The sequence below is a fragment of the Colias croceus genome, chromosome 5 (assembly GCF_905220415.1).
Source record: "Colias croceus chromosome 5, ilColCroc2.1".
Taxonomy (NCBI): domain Eukaryota; kingdom Metazoa; phylum Arthropoda; class Insecta; order Lepidoptera; family Pieridae; genus Colias; species Colias croceus.
The window spans coordinates 7,525,048-7,552,767 of NC_059541.1; the positions used below are offsets into that span (position 1 = coordinate 7,525,048).

Genomic DNA, 27,720 nt, shown 5'->3' on the forward strand with positions numbered 1-27,720 from the left:
TAAATTAAAATAAGACTTACCGATGGTATGAAATGCCTCGATTGCTGATATTATTTCGTCTGCTATCATTTTTCCACTCTAATACCAAACAACACGCTCTAAATAATGAATAAATATGGAAATAAGGTTTGACAGTTGACAACCGACTCGAATATTTTTCTGCGCACAACTGAGAGCGAGTTAGGTGATCTTACCTTAGGGTGTATTCAGAAAGAAAGCTTGAAACTTATAAGCGCTTATCGGTGCTTGTCAATGCTGGTTTTGACAAGCTTGTCAATGCTGGTTTTGACAAGCTGGTTTGAGCATTGACAAGCGCCGATAAGCGCTTATAAGTTTCAAGCTTTCTTTCTGAATACGCCCTTACTAGTGACACGTGGGCCACGCCCACATCGCACTTCTATTATGTTCTTACTGTTCTGTGCGTGCCACAGTAGCTACGTGATAAATAGTATATTATCTGTGCTAATATTGAGATAAAATTGAATAACCTTATTACAAGAAGGTATATAAATTTATCGGCTTATGCGCCAATCAGAAACACCTAAATGCCGTCACAAATAATGCCAGTGCATTTAAATATTTTAAAATATTATTTTGTATGCTTTTCTGTAAGCATTTATTTTTATATAAATATTATTAACAAATACTTGCAGTATAAAAATAAATAATTTACTATATTTGTAACTTAATATGAAATACAATACATGTTTTTTTAATAAGCTATGAAAATAAATAAGAGGAAAAATACAAAAACGTAGTAGCAAATTAACTTCGATAGAACAGTAACCTGAAATAGCAGTTTTGTAACAATAAAACACCTGTAAAAATTGAGATATCGTAAAGATAAGAAATGATAGTTTGTACCCACGGTAATATGTTGAATATAGTATAAGAGGAGACTTAAATGGCATTAATCGTGTTTATGTCGCATATCGCAATACCTGAGGTGTACGATATTAATTTAATTCAGTGGTTCTGATATATAAATCAAAATGTCTTCAAAGGACGAACGGAAAACTGAAACAGAATTTGAAGAAGTTTTAAACCGTGAAGTAGGACAATTTGGCAAGTTTCAGCTGATAAACATACTTTTAATGGGACTACCTGCAATTGCCTCTGGATTCCTAGCTGGGGATTATAATTTTGCTGCAGCCAGACTTCCTTTTCGGTGTGCTATTCCAGAATGCGATGGTGACTCTCCTGTGTATGCACCTGATTGGATACTAAATGCAATCCCCGAAACAGCAACAGGCTTCGCAGACTGCACCCGATACGCCAGCCTTTACAATACTTCAGACATTCCAACGTCGTGTCCCGTTGAACTATTCGATAAAAGTAAAATCATACCATGTGACGGTTTTGTTTATGAAAGAACAAACTCTTTAGTTTACGATTTTGGACTTGAGTGTCAAGAGTGGATTCGTACTTTATCAATAACATTAAATAGTGTCGGAGCCATGGTTGCACTCCCGGTAGCGGGATGGGTGTCTGACTACTTTGGGCGCCGCGCATCAATTGTTCTGTTTGCCTTCAATGTTGTCGTTATCGGTATCATAAAAGCATTCTCCACTAACTATATAATGTATCTTGTAACGCAATTTTTACATACTGCGCTGGGTGGTGGTGTGTTTAGTGCAGCATATATATTAGCTGCAGAAATCGTAGGTCCAAAATATCGAGTCACTGCTAGTGTTCTAATGTCCACAATGTTTGCTTTGGGTCTAGCTTTGGTAGGCGTAATAGCTTCTGCGGTATCTTATTGGCGACATCTTACCTTAATATATTTCGTACCGATGACATTGATATTATCATATTATTGGATTCTGTGCGAGAGTCATCGATGGTTGCTAAGTAAACATAAGAATGATAAGGCTAAGATAGCGTTAGAACGTGCAGCGAATCTAAACGGTAAAAAGATATCCGAACAAGCAATGGTTTTTCTTCTATTAGCCATACCGCATAACGTTGAATCAGAAAAGAGTAAAAATCTAATCATGCGTGTTCTTAAATCACCAGTTATGTTAAGGAGGAGTTGTACAACACCTATATACTGGATCGCAACTACGTTTATATATTACGGTATGACAATTAACTCAGTGAGTTTGTCCGGAAATATCTATGTAAACTATATACTTGTTGCTTTAGTAGAAATTCCAGGATATTGGACGGCCTACTTCACATTGGATAGGATAGGTCGTAGAATGACATTATTTTCAGGTTTTGCGTTATGTGCTGTGTGCTGTATGGGATTTGCTTTTACTCCTCACTCGCGTTACGGTTTATCATTATTTCTTTACTTAGTAGGCAAATATTGTACTGGTCTTATCATTACATCTGTGTATTTATTTACTTCAGAATTATATCCTACGAGGCACCGACATTCGTTCCTTGGATTTTCTTCAATGTTAGGTCGACTGGGAACTGTAATAGCATCTTTTACTCCACCTTTAATGGATTATTGGACTGGTATTCCATCGGTCATGTTCGGGACAATCTGCATAATAACAGCCCTTTTAGTACTTACACAACCGGAAACACTAGGCCAAAAGGTACCCGACACTTTTGAAGATGCCGAAGTATTAGGAAAGATCTGATTATTAAATGCCTTTTTTTTTGATTATTTATGACAGAGTTTTAGTATGGAAAGTTTGTTGATTTATATGCAATGTTTTTGTTCAGCAAACATGTTTGTGGGTAGGATTATTGAATATTTTTCTTCGAATATTCGGCGATAAACGCCCTTAAATAGTCTAAAGCATGTTTTTATCGATTTAGAAAGTACCTACATATTTATACATTTAGTAAAAACATACCTATTTGAATGCAGCAACCATAAAATTTATCATACAAGTATTTTATATCATGTTATAAAATGATCTCCAACATACCTAATTTGTATCAAAATAAGAAGCTATTATATAAATAAAAATATGGAAAATGATGATGTATTTTTATTGTTACCAATTCAACTATAATTTAATTATTTCTCACAATAACTAAAGATATCAATTTATTTGAATCTAAACGTTTTCTTAATCATATTTTTATGAATAGAACTATTAGTTAAATAAGTTATTGGGAATTTCTAGACTTAAAATCCTTTACAAATACAATAATCGAATTATAGGGCAGGGAATACAATTTTATAATTTGCTTTTACATTTTGTATTGTAAGAAAAGCGCCATCTACCATTTTTTTTAAAAGTTAGGTTAGGTGAGACTGAAATACATATTATACATTAAGCGCCATCTTAAAGTAATTAATGAAACTATTTATCAATCTATAACGTTTATGCTTGTTCGACGTAAGGGAGATATATCATAGATGGCGTTGTAATAAAAAAGCAGTAAAAAGAATCAAGCCATTTTAAAATTATAGATGGCGTATTATACAAACTATATTTATTTAATATAATATATATTTTTTAAATAATTATATACAGTTTCCAATTTTTATATAATTATGTTTATATAAGTTTTTTAAATACAAGAACAAATTGTTCTATACAATATTAATTTACTCTACCAATTACATAAGTATCTTATAAATGTATATATGGAGATCTATTCTATTAATAATCCATATAAAAAATAATTAAACTTTATGAATTACGAAAATTACCGGTATTTAAAACAAAATGCAATATTTATATTTTGAAACTATGTAAGTTCACATGCTTTGAAAGAGATTAGGTTAAGGTATTTCCAAAGATTGTAAACCTATGCTATATTACAGCTTATGATAAATTTTGTTTGGAAAACCCTAGTGACATAGTAATATATCCTTCTGGGTGTATGCGATAAATCCAAGAAGCTTATAGATAAATCCATATAATATAAGAAACATAGGTAAGTAAAAAAGAACATAGATAGGTGATAAGTGCTACTAATAGGTAGGTACATAAGATAGATATTGTTTTTTACTTTATATTAATTTGTAACTTTCATTGTTATACTGATAACATTATGCTGACAATAAATATTTTATCGTTCCTTTATTTTTAGATATTTAATAAATTAATATGTCTTTTATTATTTCCTAGAAGCACTTCAGTAAAATATCGTCTTCGCTGGCATTTGTTATTATTATCCTATCTAATTGTGTTTCAAGAAATAGATACCCTTGTTACAGTCTCTGATTATTATTTGTTTAAAATACTCCAGCTTGGAAATGCACAATTAAGTCCTTTGTTTTGATTGTGATGTAAAGTGAGAATCAAGTTTTGATTATAGTAGATAATTAGACACGATACGAGCACTGTAACCGCATGCTAGAACCAAAGGCTAGAACCGTAGAACTCAGACATGGTACATATCTGTCAACTGTGACTCAGATCAACTTCTAAGTTCTAAGTTCTAAGTGATGTCAACAATAAGGTCTGATGGCTTTGCTACTGGTTGTAAAATCACTTTCAGACAATTTTTGAGCTAAGAAGAATTTAAACGTCTGCTTGACATTGATGTAGTACCTCTATTCTTCATTGCGTTTTTGTGCTATTTATATTATATCTTAACCTTATCATTACTATGTCTTGTGGAAAACGACCTCTTGTAAAGAATTGGGATAATCCAAAAAAATTGCGAGTTATCACTGCATCTAAATATGAACAAAATGAGGCGTCCGTAAAAGTTCATTGGAAAAACGTTATACGTACTTTGGAGTTGTCATACAAAGATGAACAGGTTAGTTTACTATTTACTCTATACAAAGATAATCAAAAGATAATTGCGTAATCTTGGCGTAATCCGAACTAGTGTTAATTAAAAAAGCATAACAGAGCTCGACTCGACTCTACCAAATCTAATTTCCTACAAACATTTAAACATACCAATTAAAAAAGCGTTTAGTCAAACTTTTTTTTATATAAATAATGATTATTTTAGCTTAGTCGATACAGGTATCTATTCTTTTGTTAATTTCGTAGTCGGCAAAGGAGCAAATGGATCGTCTGATGGTAAACGCCATAGTCCACGAACATTTCAGATGCCTAGCGCCACAGCAAATGTCTAGAAATTAAACTTTATGTGGAAGAATTTATGTAGGAAATAAAGGATAGGATCGAGAAGGCTAAGGAAGAGGGCTAGTCGCTCTTCCACTCCCCGTACGAAACACAGTAGCAATCACGTGCTGCTATTTGACGTCGATCTTCTACTGTGTCTTTCTACTTAAATAATTGATATTTATGCGGATATCACTCACTGCAATAAACTGTCATAAAAATTTGATTTGCGCCCTTACTATCTAGAGTTATAAAATTATTTATAGTTCGTGTTTTCCAAAAGTCATAATCCTGATCATTTTATAATTCATTGCCAGTACTTACAGTGTTCTTATTTTGTATGAAACAAGATTCTATATCGGTGATTATAAATTGTGAATAAAGCTACTATAAAGATAAAGTATCACGCTGAAATGGAACGTAAGATAAACGGTGGAAAATATTTATGATATTGACAATATTCCAAATATAGTTTGCTCCAATAAATTACATATATAATGAAATTGTCGCCCTGACTCAGCATGGGTAGATTATCTTTATAAGTTTAAATTTCTAACAATTATTATCCTTACCCAAGCGGTGATACACTCAACAAATTAAAAATCGTTATAATCCTTTCAGCCGTTCTTGAGAGGTGTGTGTGTGACACGACTTTCTTTTATACATATGATATTATTTTGTACCCTTAATATCTGTAAAATGTGTATCTTTATTCTAAGTCAAAATCTTCATATTTTATAACTCCATGAGTACAACGCGCGTTTTAAATAAGAATGACTTCTTCCTTGAAATTAAACAAAAAGCTTCTGAGGAGAGCTTTTATATTAGAGCCTCTTATTTTCAAATAATTATATCTACGCAAAAGGACAAAGCAGAATTATTATTAATAATACTTATCGAGTATTTTACACGTTTCTGGTATAGTTATACAATTTATATTATACTAGAATAGATAATAACAATGTGAACTACAGTGGACTCAAAATAAGATGTAACTAACAAATGTTTTACTAAAAACTTGCATCCAGTTGTCTTACCAAACCTTAATTTAAACTTTATCAATCATATAATATAAATTTTAAGATATAAAATAAAGATTGTGCACAATATTTTACATCTAATATAATAAATGAATCATTTAAATTGTATTAGTTCAGGATACATCGCCCATTTTTGCAAGTGACTACTATCAAGCTAATTTTCCGTTTGTAGCTTTATTTTGATGAGACGCCCAATAATTTCGTGTACGAAACTCTCGATTGTGGTAGCTAACAGAGATAACAAGGATAAAAATTTTTGATTTGATGGTTCTCAAATATTTATTACTAACTGAATATTTTTTTTGTTCAATCTCAAGATAATTACCTAAATTATTCGAAAAAATATTTGTCCTACAAAATCTATGGTTGGTTCAAAGAGTCCCCCTTTCCAAAGTGTATCGATAACGAGGTCATCATAAATGATTACTAACAAGTTGATTTTTTTGTTTTCACTTAGTTAATGTTTATATAATTCAACAGACATATTGTCCTACAAATTGCGTAATAAATATTTGAGAACCATCCAATCAAAAAAATTTATCCTTGTTATCCTCTGTTAGCTACCACAATCGAGAGTTTCTTACACGAAATTATTCGGTGTCTCATCAAAATAAAGCTACAAACGGAAAATCAGCTTGATAGTAGTCACTTGCAAAAATGGGCGATGTATCCTGAACTATATTTATTACCTTTTTCTTTTGTTTTTTTTTTCCGTGCGTAGTCAAATAAATGTTGTATTTTTCTAAAATAAAGATGACTCTTTACCTACTTTGTAATATTTAATTAAATAGTAAAACATGTTAAGACGTAACAAACATTTTAATGTACTCAAAACTATTATTTACCAAACTTATAACAGTTCTGGGATTCACATTACCAAGACGTTCGAGAGTTGGTGGGGCCAGTGATCTTCAAGAGAATCACTAAGATATTCAATCTGCCAGCAGACGATAAGCCTTACGAACCACTGTCGGATACATCGTCGCCTGAACCTTCTGAATTGTTTTATCGTACCACTGCTACTTCACAGGTAAATTATTATTTAGAATATGTACTGGAAAAGTACTTTTGTATTTAAAGGGTTGTTTTTTTTATTATTGAATCACATACAATTCACACACAATTCTTTACATGTTAGCTCCTGAGTTTTTATAATTTTCTCTTTATTTGTGCATAAATCAGGCCAAATCACATGATTTTGATTCAAATTAAATTATCATCTTATACACACCGATTTAATTAATATTGTAAATCCATTAAAAATCTAGCTGGCGTATCGTATGAAATAGAAACAGAAGCAGGCCAATATCTCAATGCCTTAATTAGATAAGATTGTGTAGGGTTTAGTGTAGGTAATACCTACTTATGAGGTTTTTCTTTTTTCTTGCGTACGATTATAATTTTATTATTTTATAGAATCGCATACAACCCACGTTTTCAATGAGCGATTTCGATACATCAATGTATGATGAAATAGAGGAAGAAGATGAGGGTTTACTAGATGAGCAATCAGAAATATGGAGCGAATCATCTATGCAATCTGCCGATTTAAGAAAATCATCTCGATCCAAGTCAATGACCAGATCTAAATCGATGACTAGATCTATGAGTACCACAAAAGCTCAAAGAAAATCAATGTCAAAATCATTTTCTCGGCTGATGTCAAAAGGGATAGTGAAATCAACGTCGAGGCAATCTAGAGCTTTCAAGTCTGAACTATCTTTTGCTGATGAATCAGCTCATTCATCGGATGATTTGATAGTTCACGCCAGCTCGATGGCAGGCAGGTAAGGAGGTATAAGTCATCAGTCATCACGGTTATAACGTTCCTGAGAAATATTCAGTATTAGATTCTAGACATGTTTACTTTACAATTTTTATGCTGCGATTTTATAGAATTTTAAATTTAAATAGTAAGTTTTATTTTTATATTGTTTGATCACTAAGTATATAGTATAAAAGAGTCGCTTCCTGCTGTCTGTGTGTCTGGCTGGGGTCTTTTAAACAGTTTTTTAATAGGTAGAGCGGTTCAACAAGCATAATAATTATTTACAATAATTATAATTATTGTACCCGAGGAAAGCCGGGCAGGTCGCTAGTATTTATTGGCATGAAATAGAAAGCTTATCCCCTGTCTGTTTTAAAATAAATTAGTCGAAAAGCATATGTCATTGTGTATAATTTTATAACACAAATTGTTAGTTAACAAGTAATACATATTTCTGGTAAAACTGCAGACGCTCACCGTTTCGAAAATTAGTAAGAAATCCGCACTTTGATATGCTGTACTGTAATAAATCAGAAACGGATATGATTAAATGGAATTCGAAGTACAAACAGAAAGCGTTTGAAGTCTCCGCGTCTGATGAATTTAGTAAGAAAGCGGAAATTTTAACTAAGAAGGTAAAGCTGATTCACTTGTTCGCAGCCATAGCGGAAATAAAACAATTTCAGCTTTGATTATTAGAAATTTAGTAACAATTTTTAGATTACGCTATTCGATAAGCAGCGAATCAGATAAAGTTTACATTTGTTATTTAATTTTCATTACTAATTATAAATCCAATTTACAGATTGCGAAGGAATTTTATGATTGGTGGGTTGGATTGGGTAACGTCGAATTCAAGAGTGAAATAAAACGTCCTGAAGATATTGAAGATCTATTCCAAGTAATGTATCGATCTTATTTCATAAACCAGAGCGAACATTTCCACTATAATTTCTCTAGCATATTATGTAATTAACTTGATCTTATCATGCAAAGTAAAACGCAATGATTGTAGGTATGGTTCGACGAACACGCTTCCAGAGGACTTGTATTAGATCCAAGAATTCTCCCGTGCGTGTTACAAAGTATTGCTGAGTATGTTGGAGTTAAAAAGGTATTATTTTTATATTTCTTAATAAATATTTGCATCATTACATTTTGTGTATTATATTCATATTTATTCCAAGAATAATAATATTGTACGACAAAAAAATTGTTGCGTTGAAATTTTTTTTCTGGTGACACGATTTTTTTATTTGACGCGGTACCCAGAAATCTTCATCAAACGTTTTTCTCCTTAATTACTTTGTGATATGTTGTTCTCGTTTGCATGTCGACATTGTACATTTATTCGAAAATATTTCCCCTTTTAATCACCAGTAAACGCAGTCTCATGTCGTCAAATATTTTGGTTCTTGCTCCATAATTTAAAATCTCATAGGATAGCTATTCAATATTGGGATCCTTCTTGTATAAGGTATTGGGAAAAAAATTCGCTGGTTGATATATTCCTTTACTTTTCCTATCAACTAAAAAATAATTTTACGTAGGCTGCTTGCCCGAACGTATTAAAGCGGCAAATAGCACATGATATTCACGCTGAGACGAGTCCAGCTCACACCAGAGCCTTTGGAACCTGTCTACCGCAGAAAAGTAAACACATTCCACCCAAGAACAATACCATGGAAATGTGGCACTCGGTGAAGATACCGGAAGATTTGAAATCAATGGCGTGTGTCTGGGATGACATACAGCACCTAACGTAAGTTGAAATCAGTCCAGTAGTTCCTGAGATTAGTGCGTTCAAACTAACTTTTAATTTTCAAAAAAAAAACATTAAAATTAATAGTGTTTATTTTCTCTATTATTAATTACGTACTTATAGACATAGCAATAATGATCTTTTGGAAAAACAGTAGGTATAATCGTTATCAAATTGTTGTCTAATTTTGTTTTATTCTTATAAATGAGAATTAAGATTATATACGTCTTGTTATCTAAATGAAGGAATAATAATAAGTTGGATCGTTTGTGTTAGGTGTTCAATTTAATATATATTTTTTGTTAATAATATACCCTTCATGTAAGACAGACAATCTTATCGTATAAGAATTCAAAACTTTTCAATTATAAAATGGTTGAGATAGCACAATTCAGTCTACTCTAAAATTTTATATTCTACATATTCAGTAAACAATCCACTGTGTGTTAAAATTCCTGCATTTCAGGTCAACTAAAGCTTTCCATAAATGGCTTAAAATTCGACCACATTTGCCGATGCCGCCTTTCTTCAAATCATTGGAAGCTCCCGGCGAGAAGAAGCAACCGTTTGTTGTACCATCTGACTTCGTCGTTAAAGATAAAGCTTCCTCGATATCCACACAGGAGCTCGCTCTTCCTGTGTCTGAGTTTGATCTGGAATTAAAGGAAGTTCTTAGCAGACTCCTGAATGAATAGTTAATGCTTTAGACACATTTGTCATCCGTAAAAAAATTATAAAAGTAACAAATGTTTTATTTCCGTCTTATTTTTTCCCTTTTGCATACAAAAACGAGCATGTATAGATTCAATAAACGGAAATATAAAAATATCAGACGTATGTAACATAGTGTTAGATAATATCTATGAATGGTAATAGACAAGACCTTCCGTGATTTCCTAGTAGGTACATCAATCACAATAACAATTGAACTTTAAAATTGATATCTATTAAATCGTCTAAATATGTAAAGTAGGTAATCTCATTAATGAGGGGGTACATTTTGATGACAAACAATTCAACGATCTGATTCAAATCTAATCAGAAATTCAAATATGTATATAGATAGGTATATTACATGTCAATGGTTGGTAATCTTATTATAATAGTAATAAAACCCATATTTACATACTTCATTAACTGTAACAACTAATTACGAAATAAAGAAAAAAGACAAAATAGAGTTAAAAATATAATGATGAAAATCTCTTCGTTTTTTTAATTCGTTTTTGATTTTATAAGTTTGCTAATTTTAAATTTGGTTAATCGCATGAGTGCAGTCGATACATATTTTCTGTTAAAATAATTTTCTAACAAATTATTCTGTAATGACTGAAGACTTATTTTACTTGATAAGAACAATAAGTCTTGTTAGTTAAAGTTATTTTTAGTTAGTCATTCTCATTTGTATCATATGAAATAACTTATCAGTAAGTGTTTCTAGTAACAATTACTTAATAAACTTCAATTCACCATTTCAATAAGTCCAATGGAAAATGTATCATATTCACAAGTTGCATTCAATGCATGAATATATTGCAATTTGAAATACTTTAAAATGTTGTTGAATATTGTTAAATCTTGATGAAAATGAAAAGGAAGTATCGAATCAGCAAGTAATTACTACGTACGTACCTCAATAGATATGTATCAAAAGATAAGAAAAGATTAATATTTTTATTAACGCATTCGAAATCGAAATCAGTGATCACACAAACAAAGAATAGTGTGGATCAGTGGAATAATTCAACCGCGCGTAATTTTGATGTAAACTTAAAAAATAGCAGTAAAGTATTTAATTATAGTAAAATGACGGATATTACGTCTCGTAAAGAACTAATGGATGAAATAGTGAGTCGTAAAAATATGGGTGACAAAAAGTTCCATTCTGAAACGAGTTTACAAAATTTTGATAACGAGGAAGCCGTACCTCCTGAAGTGGCAGAAGATCCCGGGGTAAGTTTTTTGTTAAATAATATAATTAAATGCTCCAAATGCTTGTTTACTTAATCAATTAAGATTCTGCTACTGATATATAAAACTGATAATACACTTAGCCATTTTAATTCCATGAAAAATTATAAAATTAAGAATAATTCACGTACAATATTAATATTCAATTTACGTGTAATTACTTTATTTTAAATCATTCATTTTAAAATTTACCTACACTGAACATATGTATATTACTGTAAACTTCTTTGCTTTACTATTTAAAACCTGACTGTTAAATACAATGAAACTACTGCGCAGTATTTTAAACACCTACTATTACGGATGTAATACAGTATGTCAATGCGTAAAAGCTGATGGTCTTACTCATTGACTCTATATTAAGTAACTCCTTATAATGCCAGGTACACAATACCTCAGTGACGGGGACGCCTGTGCTCAACACGATCACAGAGAGGAGACGGACCATGTCCCAACCGGGGCCGATTTCTGGCAACCTGTCAACCGCTACCATAGCACGCACCCGACGTAGAGCGCCAAGAAATGTCATGTATGCTCCTGACATTGAAAAAGGGGTAATCCAAAACTGTAAATCAAATTAAAAATGATCTCTAAAGATTTTAGTCCACTCATCTATACTAATATTATAAAGCTGAAGAGTTTGTTTGTTTGTTTGAACGCGCTAATCTCGAGAATTACTGGTCCGATTTGAAAAATTCTTTCGGTGTTAGATAGCTCATTTATCGAGGAAGGCTATCCATACTAATATTATAAATGCGAAAGTAAATCTGTCTGTCTGTCTGTTACTCAATCACGCCTAAACTACTGAACCAATTTGCATGAAATTTGGTATAGAGATATTTTGATACCCGAGAAAGGACATAGGATAGGTTTTATCCCGGAAATCCTACGGGAACGGGTTTTCTTTGAAAACGCGGGCGGGCGAAGCCGCGGGCGGCAAGCTAGTAGGCTATATATCATCACGCTACGACCAACAGGAGAGGAGCCACGGGGGTGAAACCGCGCGGAGCAGCTAGTACTGGATATAAACAATATAATATAGCCATCAAAATGCAAGTAGCTTTTTGATGGCTCATTTTAACGGTAATTTCCCGTGTACTACATTGATATGGTGTGCAGTGATTGCGGTTTAATAAAGGTAATAATTAAATTAAGTATAACAGGTCAATTAGATAAAATCAGGAAACAATATAACAATATCAATTGATATTGTCCAATTGGACATTACATATTTTAGATTTTATATAGAAGATAGTATAGTTATCTGTTATATCAATCGCATTTTGTTAGAAATATTATTTACCAATATAGGTATATTCTCTTTTTTATTGTCTTATTGAAATAAAAATCCTGACTATTGCTTTGGTATTCAGAAATTTATATATTTTATTCGCTTTCACTTGTACTATCCACTTAGTCGACAAAGTCATAATATATGGATGTTTGAATTGATTGACTATAAAAATAATTCTCGAATACCGAACAAAGCAAATTCACACATCAGAAATTATGAGTCCTTAGATTAGTTTGTAGTACCTAGGTATTAATTAGCAATAATAAAGCCTCACTTGGGATTAAGATACAAAAACATTATCGTGACAGTAAAATAACTAAAATCAACTTAAACTATGAATATGTTTTTTATAAATTTAACTTTAATAACTCCGATATCATAGCTGATTGCAATATAAGCTTCTTGGCTGATTGATTTCTACAGACAATCAAATCATGCTCTGCGATTTATACTTGACATAATGTTTTAAGACACAATCTTTTCCAAAGTAACTTCAAAAAAGTTCTCTGATACTTTGTAGTTTCTTTAGAAAAATTAATTGAGTAAATTCAAAACAAATGAGCACTCTGAAAAGAACATCGCAATTTTTTAATGATTTTATTGAAATTAATCGTGACAAAGAAGTTTATTCAAAATCGATATAATATAATATTTAGTATAAATATAAAACAGGAAATAATAAATTTCGACAATCATTTCTCCAATATTCCTTCGGTATATCTAATATTAAAAGTGCAAAATGCAAATGAATTAGTTGCGTCACATATCAGCAAAATAATGCTAACGATTCTTTAGGACAATCAATCAAAAACGATTACGATTATAAAATACACATCATTTTGATAGGAAATTTGATAACTCATACCTTAAATTTACGTAACAATGGTAAAAAAATATTCGCGCTAAAATATAATATTAATAATTTGCGAGAATGTGATTATATCACGTGAATTATTAACGTACAAAAATCAATAAACTCTAGATAATCTTTGGGGATTAAAAATAAATAAAAATCCAGATTGCAAAAGATAATAAATAAATTATCGTATTAATACTTTACGCAAATTACGTAAACTATTCAGAATTATCTTAAGCATTAGAAAAAAATAATATTTGTATTATATCAATAAATAATAATAATCTTTGTTCATAGAGGGATACTTAAAAAGATTAAATGAAGTGTCAGATAAGCTGGAAGTCCTCAGCATAGAGTGTTTTACTTTAATGATAGCAAACATCATTAGTAAATAAATTTTTCCTAATTTTTTTATCTTATAACTACCATAATTTACAATTTATGAGCTATCATATATATTTATTATATTTAATTATAAATATTAATCGCATAAAAATTAAATATTATATCATAAAATTACGAATGTGGCATTGAGGTTTCCTAAAAAAACTAATCCATCACATTATCACGTAGTATACCTAGTTGATTACACCTTTATCAAAAATATAATTACGTGTACGTTTATCATCTCGATCTTAAATTATTTAATTAAATGTTCTGCGTTTTCTTTGTCATAAGTTCGTTAAAAAAGTAAAAATTATAAAAAATAAACTTTATTTGGAAGTTTGGAATTAGCAACCTAAAATAACCTTAAGGATGTATCACTCAAAAATAAAGGTAAGCATTTAACAGACATTTAACTGGTGAAAATATTTTTTAACTATAAAGTATTTTTGAGTAGATTTTAATATAAAAAAAAAATTTCTTCTTTCCTCTTAGTAGTGAACATTTCGAAGAACAGTATCGAATAAAATTAATATCTAAAAACCAACAAGTTTAACGGTTATATTATATTCACAATTTCAATTTAAATACCTATATTTTCCATACCTCATGTTTGAATCATATAAAACAATAATATTGGAAACGGGTTGTTTTGTCCCGATTTAAAAGTAAATTTATTTTAAGCCAGTCTGTAGTTTAAACAACGAATTCGTTTATATGTGCGCGCAATGGCTTGTAATGATTTTCGCGTGAGGTTTAATATGGATACGAAAGTGTGTATCATATTTTAATAAAATTTTCATTTAACTACGTACTACTATATTGATATAAACATGACTCAGGTATGCTTATGATACATTTTTTTTATAATATCATCATAATTGAAATTAACGTGAAGATTATGTAAAAAATATAAGTACTATTGCATAATTCATGCAATAAGTCCTATTTTGTTGGAAATTGCTAGTTTCGTAATGTAAATTATAATATCTAGGCAATTTTATAAGACAATATCCATAAATTCATTAATAAAAATTTCCATCATTGATACTTATTACGAAATAAAAATAATTACAACTTGGATACAATCTAATCTGACTAATTCAAGTATCGCGATCATGTTAGCTACTTGTACAGTAAAAATAAAATGTTTGCAATGTAAAGGACAGTAGAGTTTCATAGCGGCGAGCGGCGAGCGGCGATCGCGGGTCGTGTTTGTGAGGCGGGTCACTCTCGCGCAGCCAACTGTAAACCTTTTGAGTCCAACGGGCCGCGTGCCACCCTCGCTGCCTCCCGCCCGTCACTCACCACCGCCTGTAAATACTGCCGAGTGCGGACACAACGTACCGCCCCAACGCCTCGCCTGATGAAAATTCAATCTCTTTATTTTCTATATTCCCATGCAGCGACTGTTAACTGGCCTCGTCATAAAAACTCAATTGAGATCTTCATTAAAAAGCGCGCCGTGTGGAACTATATTGAAGCGTAGGCGCCATGTTAATTGCATTGCCTATATTGTCCTGATTAATGTTATGTAACATCTATGTGATAAATATGCTAGCACGAATGATTATATTGTAATTAAGATTGCCATCTAGACATTTGGTAAAGGATAATTACAAGATTTATTTTTAGGGACGGTTCACTGTCGCCATAAAACAATTAACGTAATTCAGTTTCCATATGATAATTGTATTCATTCAAGACATTCAAGACATTCAAAATGTATACAAACAAAAATCTAATAGTTACCTAATACTCTTTACCTAAATATAAATGTATTTTATTTCAAAACCAAACACAAAATATCGCTTCAACTAACACTCTTAAAACCATAGTTTTCGATTTATTCAAGACCCGCTGGAAACATACTCTCATAGCAAATTTTGCGAGTCAAAGTAAAAGGCACTTTGTTTGGTTAAACCAAAAATAAATCCTATCCGACGTGCCTTTTACAAAGCTACTGGTCAAAAACTGTTTTGTGAGAACGCGGTGCCCAGTAACAGGATTATAGTGAAAAACGGCGTGGTGTCGATCGAGAGAAACAAGCGACTAATGAAGTTATTAATCCGATTTCGTTCGGCTTTCGATGTACACGCAACACTTTTTTAGCTCCCGTACTGAAAGTACATAAAAATTAAACTCCATCTGCATTTTGGTGCTACATTCAAATATCAAAACGACTGTTATTTTTCTCTTTCAGAGCTCTGTAGATCGACTGAACGTGTTGAACGGGAAAGATGATTATTCATTTCCGCCCACCCCTGGAAGTAAGCATATTTTATATAAGTAAGGGAAAAAGAAGGAAATTAAACCGTTAGAGCAACTTTTAAATATTAATAATTTTCAGGTGAAAGGAATAGTCCGTATCTTTATAACAACAACAGCCGTAATGGAGACATAAAATCACTGAGTAAGTATAATAATTTATTTATTTATTTCATCGTCATATATTTCAATCACACATAATATTACTGTCACTAATTATACAAGGTCTATGTCGAAAAGCACACAGTCAACTTTTTATGATCAATATTTTAAATCGGTTATAAACACAACGTAAATAACAAAGAGAAGAAATAACTTTTCAACTTCTTTTCTGCAGACACTGCATAATTTGACTGACTGGTATGCGTGACTAAATTTAGAAAAAAATATTTTTAAAATAATTGGTAAAGTATACATATCTAAATTATTAATTATATGTTATTTTTAGACAGCTATCGATTACCCATTAACGAGATGCGAGGTGGGACCACACCGCGGAAGCGGTCGGTGGCGACGATGGACGCACAATCTTTACGCTCCGAGTCGCACGCGCCGCCCCCAACTAGTCCTGAAGACAATGCCAGATTGTCTCTGTGAGTTTTATTTTGTTAAAGCAAAAAAAATACTGATGCGCTAGACCGCTAGACTATCCTCTAAACTACATCGTATAATATCGTGAGATATACATAAGTGTACTATGAAGCGTGTTAAAAAAATGGATCGATGCGTCTTTAAAAAAAAGGTCTAATAAATAATGAGTCTTTTTATTATAGACGTTTTTTAGCAAGTCTGGTTTTATAGAAACTTACACGCTAAAGCTTAAAAGCTTATATCACGATTTTTTCAAAGACTTTAGTTTGTACATTCATAGTCTCTATAATTTCTTCCTTTGTTTCAGAAAATACCTAACTCTTATACTGAGCTGTATGTACGCAGTATTATTGGTTACTCTCGGACTAATAATATATGTTTCAGACCCGTTTGTGGATATGTCACCGTCATTGGTAATATAATAATTTATTTTTATTTATTATTTAACTCTACATCATTTACTTACATTTTTCTTTATTTTAGGCATATTCTATTACTCTTTTGGGTGTAGGATTTTTATTTCAATTCTACCTTTTCTTCGACATCAATCGATATAAAGCGGTAGCTTTAAAAAATCAGAAAACGAAAGAGAGACATATGGAAAAGTTTTCGGAGTTCTTTCGAAAACAAGAGGTATCTATTATTTATGTATATTCACTGTACTAACCATAATATATAAAATTAATGTTGTATAACATAAAATTAATATATATAACGTGGTATATATATTTTAGATAGAATATGGCAATGACCTGGGATCACCCACGATACCCAACCCAGGTGAACGAACTCCTGAAAGTCGACCTGCTGACCTGCCTTCCCCAGTCCTTGTGCCTTTACAACATGATTACTGTTTTAGTCATGGAAGACATTCGGGAAGTTTCTATCTTAAGTTAGGAGCAGCTGGTAATTTTTAAATGTTTCATTTGTTAATTATTTTTGAATTCAGTATTCCTTTAAAACAATTTGTTGTGCAAAATTCTCTATTCACTCAAATGATATTGTAGATTTGAAGCAATAATCATAATTAGATATATGAAAGAACCACCACCCATACTCTACCTAAGTAGAGATAGATTTAAGTCTATAAACATATTTCTCATTTTACCTTATCACTGCATTATTATTACAGCTTTTGCATTAGGACATTTAGTGCATTCTGTACTTCTAATTTCGGTGCAAGTCAGTTACTTTTACGACGATACCATAGCCAACGATGATTGTATCGATATACTGCAAGTAACGTTTGATGTACTACAACCCTTATACTGTTTTGTACAACTTTTCTTTATATTCAAATACTGCAACGTGCTGATATTGAAGAACCAGGTATGATATACTTTTTATATACTCCTACATACACAGTTTTAAAGTAATAAATTAAAGATAAAATCCAGAACCGCATTGATTACGAAAAGAATTTCTATTCGTAATGCATGCAATCAAAGACATGTCTTTGAACTTCGATAAAATCACTTTATATTATCTTCTAGATTGTTAATTATTAATCCAGAATATTTATTTCAGTAGCTGTAGGTAATTTTAATTTTATTGTATTATGTAGCGCAGCCCCAGTTTCCCACTTTTGAGTTTATCCATATTAAAATCTAATCTTTCTTTATTCAAAAGAATCTACATAAAAATCTAATCTATGAAGACAATTCAACCTAAATATTTACATTAAAAATTCATATTTTATTTACATCTTATTACCCTATAACCCAACGGAAGCCCAATCTACCAACCAACCAACCCAACCTATTTTGATTTATGAGGTGTCTTTGCAATAATCAGAATCGTGATAGTGACATAGGTTACATAAATTAGCAGCCGTATTTTTTTTTCTTTTTGTTTTAATAATAATTCTTGCTACTTATGTACAAATATGTCATCGATATTCCTTACTTTTACATCGAGTTTTTATTATTTTCAGGGTCTAGCTCATTTCGGATTTATGCATATGATCGGTAGTAGCTTATGTTTCTGGATTTACAACATTATACGCGAAACAATTTTAGCGTTAACTATTTATGCAAATAAAACATACGGAAATCGCACCGAGACAGTTACTACAGGTATTTTATTATTAAATTTGAGTTAAATATGCGATATATGCTGTTGTCAAATATTAAAGTTACATCTGGTAAAAAGGTTCTTGTCGAATATTATTTTATCATTTCGCAGACTATCATTATTACCTTCATTTTTGGAAAAAATTAAAAACTTATTTCGATTCAGAAGATATTTTCAACAAAATAGAACAATATTTACATGAGAAAGCGATGAATAATTAATTTTATCGTTATTTTCCCATTATCAAGTACCTGTTTAGAAATAGTTCATTTATCATAATTAAGTGGTTGTTTTCGATATATTTGATAAGGTTTAAAGGATAATAGATGTCAATACTACGTATAAGTCAATTACTTTGCTGCAAAATCATTGATTTATGAGTGATTTTTTTATTAGTTGAGTTTTACTTACCATTAAAACTCGTATTATGTCCAGGAGCCTTATTCGAGGCCTTTAAACAATAATGAGAGACATCTTTGATTTCCGGCCGACATTTCGTAGTTGTAGTTCCAATTATCTCCACAGAGGGCCTCGTTGTCGCGCTTCCGTTTTTACCAGAGTGACGTTTGTACAGCTAAGCTTTTAAATAATGGTTTTCGCAGTAATTAGCTCATTGAGTCTCATTATTTTAAATAATTTAATTTTATTAATTATTTAATCAAACTAACTACCAGGCAGGTCTTAATGTAAGGCCTCGAATAAGGCTCCTGGACATAATACGAGTTTTAATGGTAAGTAAAACTCAACTATTATGTCCTTACGCCGTTATTCGAGGCCTTTAAACAATAATGAGACATTGTTTGGTTTCGCCTGGTAAACAAGACGCCAATGTGATTATTTACAAAAAATAAATTAATATAATCATTTCAATTTATTATTGTGATAAGGGCTCAAAGAGAGCACATAAAGAATTGTTCTGATTATTAACCGGTCTCACTTCTTTTCTATAATATTTTTTGAAGGTATTTTGTGACCTCCAATTTCCCCTTGCAAGAATTTTATCTATAGGTTCATTGTCTAACCAGCTCCTAGAGGCAACAGCTGATCGAACGCTACCAGGAGCAGCTTCAACCCCCGCCTCTCTCAAAGCAGATTTCACCCAACCAGCTATTACAGTTCTAGAAGCTGCTTTCGCCTTGCCACAAACGGTTACAAATAAATTATCTACGTTAGCCGAGTTACGCCTATCCATGCCCAGATCTAATAACTTCCTAATCCAAAATACGGGGTCGATATTATAGTTATTTGCGTTTGACAATAATTTCCAACCCGATTGAACATATGAATCCGAGTCAGTCTTAGATCCATGTTTAGGCCAAAAAACTATAGAATTTTCTATGGTACTATCTATATAAAAGCCTTCTGCAACGCTCAAAAGTGTCAAGTCATGTATTCTACGACCTGAACACAATAATAATATAATGGCACAACGGCGTGAAATTTCCCACAAGTTACTACTATTCTGCACAATATTATGATTAGTTAACCATGATATCAAAATGGAAGTATCCCAAATGTTACCCGCGCGCAATTTTGGGCTAGTATTTGCTATAGCTTTTAATATCTGTTTTACTAAAATATTCGAACTTAACTTAGAATTGTCCTCCGTTTTACATAAAGTGGACACGACTGATTTATGAACTAAAATTGTCCTATAAGCAAGTTTTTCGACTAAATGTAAATCAGCTAAATATTTGGCTAAATCAGATCCTGTTGGATTCTTAATATCGACATTGTGTTTTAAACACCAATTAATCCACCGTTCCCAAGCAGGTTTATACGTTTTAAGAGTAGAGCCTCGCCATCCTGACCGCAACAGCGATTTTTGCTGGCTTGACCATGTTTCTAATGCTTGCGTCCACCCCCACATTTCCAAATTTCGAGAACCATATTCTTTACCTTTGGTGGAGGGAGGCCCGTGGTCAGATCTATTAGTTTGGTCTCCAGGTGGCGGACGGTGAAGGGTGGTGCTATCGCTCGCGACTTCAGATCTGCTCTCCAAAACGCCCGCGGCCACCTCGGTGCTACTATTAGGTACATACCTTTCGCTCGATTGAGATGCATCAACACTCGGGGCAGGACACTCGGAGGAGGAAATACCCACGCTAACCTGAAGGTCCACTCCCAAGCAAACGCGTTGTGTTTCCATGCTTGTCGATCCCGTTGGTCTAGACTCACATATTTGGGTACCACATGAGCTCGTGTTGAAGCGAAAAGATCTACATCTGGCACTCCCCATTTCGCAAACACTAGATCTGTCGTTGATGGTAGTAAATGCCATTCCGCGGGGGACATGTTCCGCGATAGGCGATCTGCTTCCATATTGTAACTGCCTGGAATGTGGTGAGGAATCAAATGTATGTCGAAAATGTCTAACAGATGGTAAACTTCGTAAGTTAGTCTCATCAGTTCCGCCGACCGACAACCCCCTTCGTTTTTTAAGTAGGCTACAACGGCTTTGTTGTCGCACTGTAGAAGAACTGACGAATGAATCAGAGAGGGACCTACTTCCCTTAAACATTTGACAACAGTGAGCATTTCCTTTTGGTTCGAATGAAGTAAGCTTTCTGCGCCCACCCATTCTCCCTTCATATGAATACCGTTTAGCTCGGCCCCCCAACCCGAATCCGCCGCGTCCGTTGTTAAGAAATGTGTGGTTGAGGGAGGATGAATTCGAGAGAACTTCTCGCAATTTACCAACCACCACTTGAGCTCTTTGACCACGTGTTGCGGCAGATGAAACGACGTTCGGCCTTGGTGTTTCAGCAGTCTGTTTGAAAGTGTTAAAAGACAACGGAAATTGAGCCGGCCCTGGGGTATTACGAGACGGGCAAAATTTAGAAAGCCTACAGTACTCTGAGCCTCTTTCAAAGTTATGACCTGACTCTCCAATAGATGTGAAATATTTACCTTTATTTTCCGGATTTTGTTTTGTGGTAAACACTTCCTGTTCTGCCACGTGTCCCATACTATACCCAGGTATTCTAAAGAGGTCTGAGGTGAGAGTATCGATTTGTTGGTGTTTACCTTCCAGCCCAGCTCCTGTAGACTTTTTAGCACGAACTCCACTTTGTTGACGAGCTTGGCTCTGTCCTGGCATACAATTAAAAAATCGTCGAGGAAAACAATGATTCGAATACCTTTTTCGCGCAGAAATTCCGCTGTCCAGTTCGTCAGGGACGCAAAAACTTTGGGTGCTGTTGCGAGCCCAAATGGTAAACAGGTCATCTGTAACATCTGGCCCTTGTACATCAACCTCAAAAAGCAGCGATGACTCACGGCCACGGGCACGTGACAGTACGCTTGGGTGAGATCGATTTTTACCATGAAATCGTGCGGCTGTAGAAAATCTGGAACTCGATGTACCGAAATTAGTCGGAATTTCGTTATTTTGAGATACTGATTCAGTCTTTTTAAATTGAAAATTGGACGCATTGAACCGTCGCTTTTTGGTGTTAGAAAGAGGGTAGATAAAAAACTGGGCGTTTCGGGGGCATGCTGTAAAATATTTTCGGTTAGCATATTGTTTATTGCCAAATCCATCTCGACAGATGGGGCAGTTTGATAGTGGACTTTGGTATGGTGCGGCATGACCAAGGGCGGTTTCGCTTGAAAAGGAATTTTGTAACCTGTTATTATTTTTAGCAATGCTTCTGGAGCACCTCTCTCTTTCCAAATACTGACAAACTCCGTTAACCTGCCCCCCCGAAACGTCTGTAAATAGTCAAAATCTTTTATCACCTTTGCCTCCTGGACGCGAGGCACTAGTACTGTTAGATTGCGGTCGGTTAAAACGCATTTGCTTAGATTGTGATCTAAATTGAGGTCGAAATAAACGCTCATTAAAGTCAAAATTAGGACGCACTCCTTTGGGAGGTGCATAATGTCTAAAACTATTATTATAATTGAACGCAAACGGTGCACAGGGGCGACCGGTTTGGTTTTGAATAAACGTACTAGGTCCAGGTTGCGCAGCCTGGGACCCAGAAATAGCTCGCTTTTCTTGCGCAGAAAAGGAGGATTTATTTTGCGAAAAAATTTTATTAATACCGCCATTTATTTTTAAAAATTCAGAAAATGCTTCCTTTTCAAAAATATATTCACAAGAAGGCGGAATCTTTTTTAAACTAACCCTTAAAAATTTATCTTTTACCAAATTTAAGAAAAAATCCCTTCTTTGTTCAACAATATCCGCTCGCCGACCGCATACTAATTGTAAGCAATCAAGAGAAATTTTTTGAAAACTGCCCGAAAAAGTCTCTTTAATTTTAGAAAGCAAAGATTCTTTGTTTATTTCCTCACTGTCATTAGTCCATTGTAACAATTCCGATACGCCCTTTTTTAACGCATCGCTTTGCATAATTAACGCATGAGTAATAGCACTTAACGACTTTTCAGTTGCAATCAAATTATTAGATTTTTCGAATTGTTTAATTTCATCGTTAACTTCAAGATCAACAAATCCCGGACGAGCGTTATACAATTTTTGAATATCGGCATAACGTACGTTTGTCCAATTCTCCGAATTAAAGTGTTGCAGAGAATTTAATAATTGCAAATGTTCAGTTGAAGTATTTGCTACGGTTGGCTCTTTTAAATTTGTGGTCAAATCGAAGTTAAAAGAAACGCTCGGCTCGACAGCCGGTTCGCTTACATGATCACAATTATCTAAATTAATTCCATCCGAACAATAACTATACCCCGGCGGGTAGTAGCCAAAACAAGAGGAGAAATTCGCAAGAAAATGCTGTATTTCACTGACCTGATTTGAAAGTAATGACAAACTTTCATTTTCCTTACGTGTTTTCTTGATCTTACTAGGTTTGCTGCTCTTTCGCTTTCTTTTAACCGTCTTTTTAGGTAAACGTACGACCTCCTCTTCATCCGACGATAACGACGACGAAGAATCGCTGGATACCAAATTATCATTTGGCATCTTCTCACTACTTCCGTCACTCATTTTAAATACACTTTACACGACAACTTCTATTTAAATTTTAAACTGTTACTAATTTTAATATTTAAAATTTTACTTTCAAATTTGAAAACGTAATAACTATAATAGCAAACTACAACTTTTATTCCAAAGGATAATAAACGAACGCTAACAGCGTTATCCAAAGATATACTGTCGGTACGAAAGTTAAGACGCCAATGAGCTAATTACTGCGAAAACCATTATTTAAAAGCTTAGCTGTACAAACGTCACTCTGGTAAAAACGGAAGCGCGACAACGAGGCCCTCTGTGGAGATAATTGGAACTACAACTACGAAATGTCGGCCGGAAATCAAAGATGTCTCTCATTATTGTTTAAAGGCCTCGAATAACGGCGTAAGGACATAATAGTATTTTTGTTTTATTTTACAGATGATGATATCTCCGCATTTCTTGATGTAAGTGGATTATATAACGAAAAATGTGTCGGCTCTCAAGTAATAACGACAATCTTAGAAAATCTTTCGCCGTATCTATACCCATTTGGTGTTGAATTTAATATTCTGATTGGTGAGTATTACATTGAGCCTAAAATTTCATGAAAAGTAGAAAAAAACGTACACATTTTCAAATAAATAATATTTTAATCATCGAACGCCTAATGGTTAAGTGCCCTGTACCCTAAGCCTGTACCACATTGATACCTACATAAACTAATTTATGAATTATTGCACTGTGTGTGAGTTATATTATATAAATAAATTTTCAAGTTTCCTTTGTAATTCTTATATTTTTTGTAGTTGGAGTTTATTACATTATTTGGAGCAACATTGGAAATTGCGAAAATGTTGACGCCACCGATGGCAGTTCGAGCTTCGATGACTCTCAAACGATATGCAAGTAAGTACAAAAGTATGTACATTATATTTCCAAAATATCGGTTGAATTATAAAATATAAGGTTTATAATTTAAGGTATACTCTGTTTGATCATGGGTACGAAAATTATAAATACTTTTATGCATCATAATTAATATGAATAGCCTGATTTGTGCGTTGTAGAGTTTGCGCTATTTTAATACCTAGTTTACAAGTTTACAGTACAGGAATTCTGAAAACAGTATTCCCTATTCATATCAGAATAAGCTTTTTTAAGTTCTATTAAATGAGAATGGAGTCAGGCCGCTGGCGATCGGTCGTTGTGGAAATCTTTGGGGGAGGCCGACGTCCTGAAAGGCTGGAATGATGATGATGACTATTAAATGATAAACGTTTGAATTAAATGAGAATAATTAAATGAAATAATAGAGATGAGATAAAAATTGAATGAGAAACGTTTCTTTTTTCTCAATATCTAAATTTCAACACAAATTGTCATATTGTTGGATAATAATGATATCGTTACTATCATAATCATTTTTAAATTAATGACATTATTTATTTTCTAGAATACCAACGGCAAGCGAAGACAACGACTACACAAGCAATATTGTGATCTACGCGGATTGTCACGCTTCGAACAAGGGATTGTTCTTGGGCATGGTGCTAACTGTAGTTACCGTGGGTATTCTCATACTGGGCTTCGTGCTGGGCAATATTGGAGAGTAAGTAGATAGATTTACTAAAAACTTATTTTATTGTGATAATAAAAGTTATTATGATAAGCAGTTACATTAATTTATTTCTAGATTCGCTTGAAGTGCAGGAAAATGTTTGCAATGTAGAGATATATATTTTTTTAATATTTCAAATGTTATTTTTAAATTGGTAAATACGATGTATTTGTTCTTGTGAGTTCAAACAATTCCAAGTTGATAATTTGAATAAAGAGAATAATACGTTAAAAAATATACAATTGCCTAGTTTTAATGAACTGTAAATATTATGTAAACAAATTAAATTGAAAATGTTGACAATTGAGAATGTTTAGTACTGCGATTAGATTTAGATATTGCTTAAAGATAATTGCTAGAATTTATGTAAACAATAACATAATAATCTAATCACATTTTCTACAGTTCCAACTACAGGGAAACCGGCTACGCGATCAGCAACTGGGCCATGTTAGCCATGCACACTCTGATGCTGATTGCAGTGGTAATAGCATATAACCAAGCCAGAAAACTGGACATCAATGAGCATCCTATCTCACTTTTGGATGACATTCTGCTCTTTGTATGTTTGCCAGCGTTCTTCATGGAAACCGTATTGTCTATGGTCGCCACAATTAATGTATTAAATATTGTAAGAAGCATTGACTTTTCAGTTATGGTAAGTTCCTTTTATGATCTATGACACAATATACAGATACAACCAGTAGGGAAACTTCATACAAACGTTCGAAATGGCTCACGAACACAACCAAGAGAATCGTAAAGGGTATTCTTATATAGCTGTCAATTGTCATAATACCCTTACGATTCTCGTAAACACGCTCGCTTGTGTGCGTGAGCCATTTCGAACGTTTGTATGAAGTTTCCCTACTGGTTGTATTGTGTCTATGATCTCTTTGTGAACTTTTTACTGAAATATTGAATTATTCAACATTATAATAAAATTATATATAAAAATAAAACCTAAATGGAATCTAGAAAGCTTTATCTAAAATAGGACGTATTGAAATTCTTAAACAAGAACCATTTATTTCCATCCGTCATTTTATTAGAGCTTGTCACTATCGTGGGTTTAATATAGATGTACCATCGAATTAAAAAGATTCCTTAGTAAATATACGTAGGATGGATTGATCTTTCATTTATACAGTGATGTTCACATTTATTCAGAATAAAGTTTTTATGAATACACGTTTTCTAATCAACAATGACATAAGGTATAGAAAATAGTATTAACTACAATTTACTACATTTTCAGGTTATCCAAGTGTTGATTCAAACCCCATTAATAATGGATGCGTTACGGCGTTGCAGCAACAGCCGCAAATTGCGCAAGTCGAAGCCGGGTCGAGAAGTTCTCATGTTCCTGATTATTGCCAACGTGGCGATGTGGATGATGTACACCTTCTCGTACAAATCACCGGAATCACTAGATGAAAGATACAAATACTACGGCAAAGTGCTATGGAGTATCCTGGGACACGTGTCCCTACCGCTCATAATGTTCTATAGATTCCATTCTAGTGTATGCTTTGCAGATATTTGGGACGCTGCATACAAACCCGGTTCAGAACATTAAAAGAAAATTATTAGTGATATGTATATTTTAGTCAATTGGCGCTTATGTTATTACATAGGAAGCTGAGACATTCCGTATCGGAATACAATGTGATTGATAACTTATTATTTATTTATCGGCGAGTTATTTTATTGTAAGATGCATCTATTTATTGTAAATAGGATTATGATATTAGTTTTTAAGATTTATTATGTAAATACAATATTGCCTATAAGTGTGTATGTAACTCTTCGATTTAATATTAGTTTAGTAAATTAGGTGTTGAAGTTAATTATTATCGTAGATCTTAGTAGAACTATAGCTAAGTTATGAAATGTAAACTTTTAATTATTGTAAATAAATTAAAATACAGTATATAAAACAAATATAACTTATGATCATGGCTTAAATGATTATGCAGGTAACATTTTTAATAAAAAAACTTGAATTCATTCATAGATATTTATTTAACTCGTGCTATTATATTATCGCTCTTAGACTCTATTGACATAAAAAAATAAAAAATAAGCTTAAGAAAAATATAGTACGCATTAAAAAATCACTCATGCTACGTTTTATTTATCCCAAATTCCCAATAACCACGATT

General features: G+C 32.8%; 3 protein-coding genes across 3 annotated transcripts; all 3 read left to right on the forward strand.

Annotated features, from left to right (window-relative positions):
• The first annotated feature begins 940 nt into the window (after positions 1–940).
• Positions 941–2,941, forward strand: LOC123691791 (organic cation transporter protein-like). The gene has a single exon (XM_045636347.1). The coding sequence runs from the start codon at positions 993–995 to the stop codon at positions 2,592–2,594; it is 1,602 nt and encodes a 533-aa protein (XP_045492303.1). The 5' UTR covers positions 941–992; the 3' UTR covers positions 2,595–2,941.
• A 1,416-nt stretch (positions 2,942–4,357) lies between these two features.
• LOC123691792 lies at positions 4,358–10,309 on the forward strand. The gene is made up of 8 exons (XM_045636348.1): positions 4,358–4,683; positions 6,900–7,070; positions 7,457–7,827; positions 8,278–8,443; positions 8,614–8,709; positions 8,824–8,922; positions 9,359–9,570; positions 10,037–10,309. Exons 1-8 carry the CDS (start codon positions 4,528–4,530, stop codon positions 10,263–10,265), a joined length of 1,500 nt encoding a protein of 499 aa, XP_045492304.1. The 5' UTR covers positions 4,358–4,527; the 3' UTR covers positions 10,266–10,309.
• A 757-nt stretch (positions 10,310–11,066) lies between these two features.
• LOC123691790 (proton channel OtopLc-like) lies at positions 11,067–27,393 on the forward strand. Its single transcript, XM_045636346.1, has 15 exons — positions 11,067–11,523; positions 11,925–12,095; positions 16,279–16,345; positions 16,426–16,488; positions 16,792–16,936; positions 17,242–17,347; positions 17,418–17,567; positions 17,669–17,840; positions 18,067–18,263; positions 18,868–19,009; positions 24,376–24,513; positions 24,744–24,843; positions 25,391–25,546; positions 25,961–26,213; positions 26,814–27,393. Exons 1-15 carry the CDS (start codon positions 11,377–11,379, stop codon positions 27,132–27,134), a joined length of 2,328 nt encoding a protein of 775 aa, XP_045492302.1. The 5' UTR covers positions 11,067–11,376; the 3' UTR covers positions 27,135–27,393.
• The last annotated feature ends 327 nt before the right edge of the window (positions 27,394–27,720 follow it).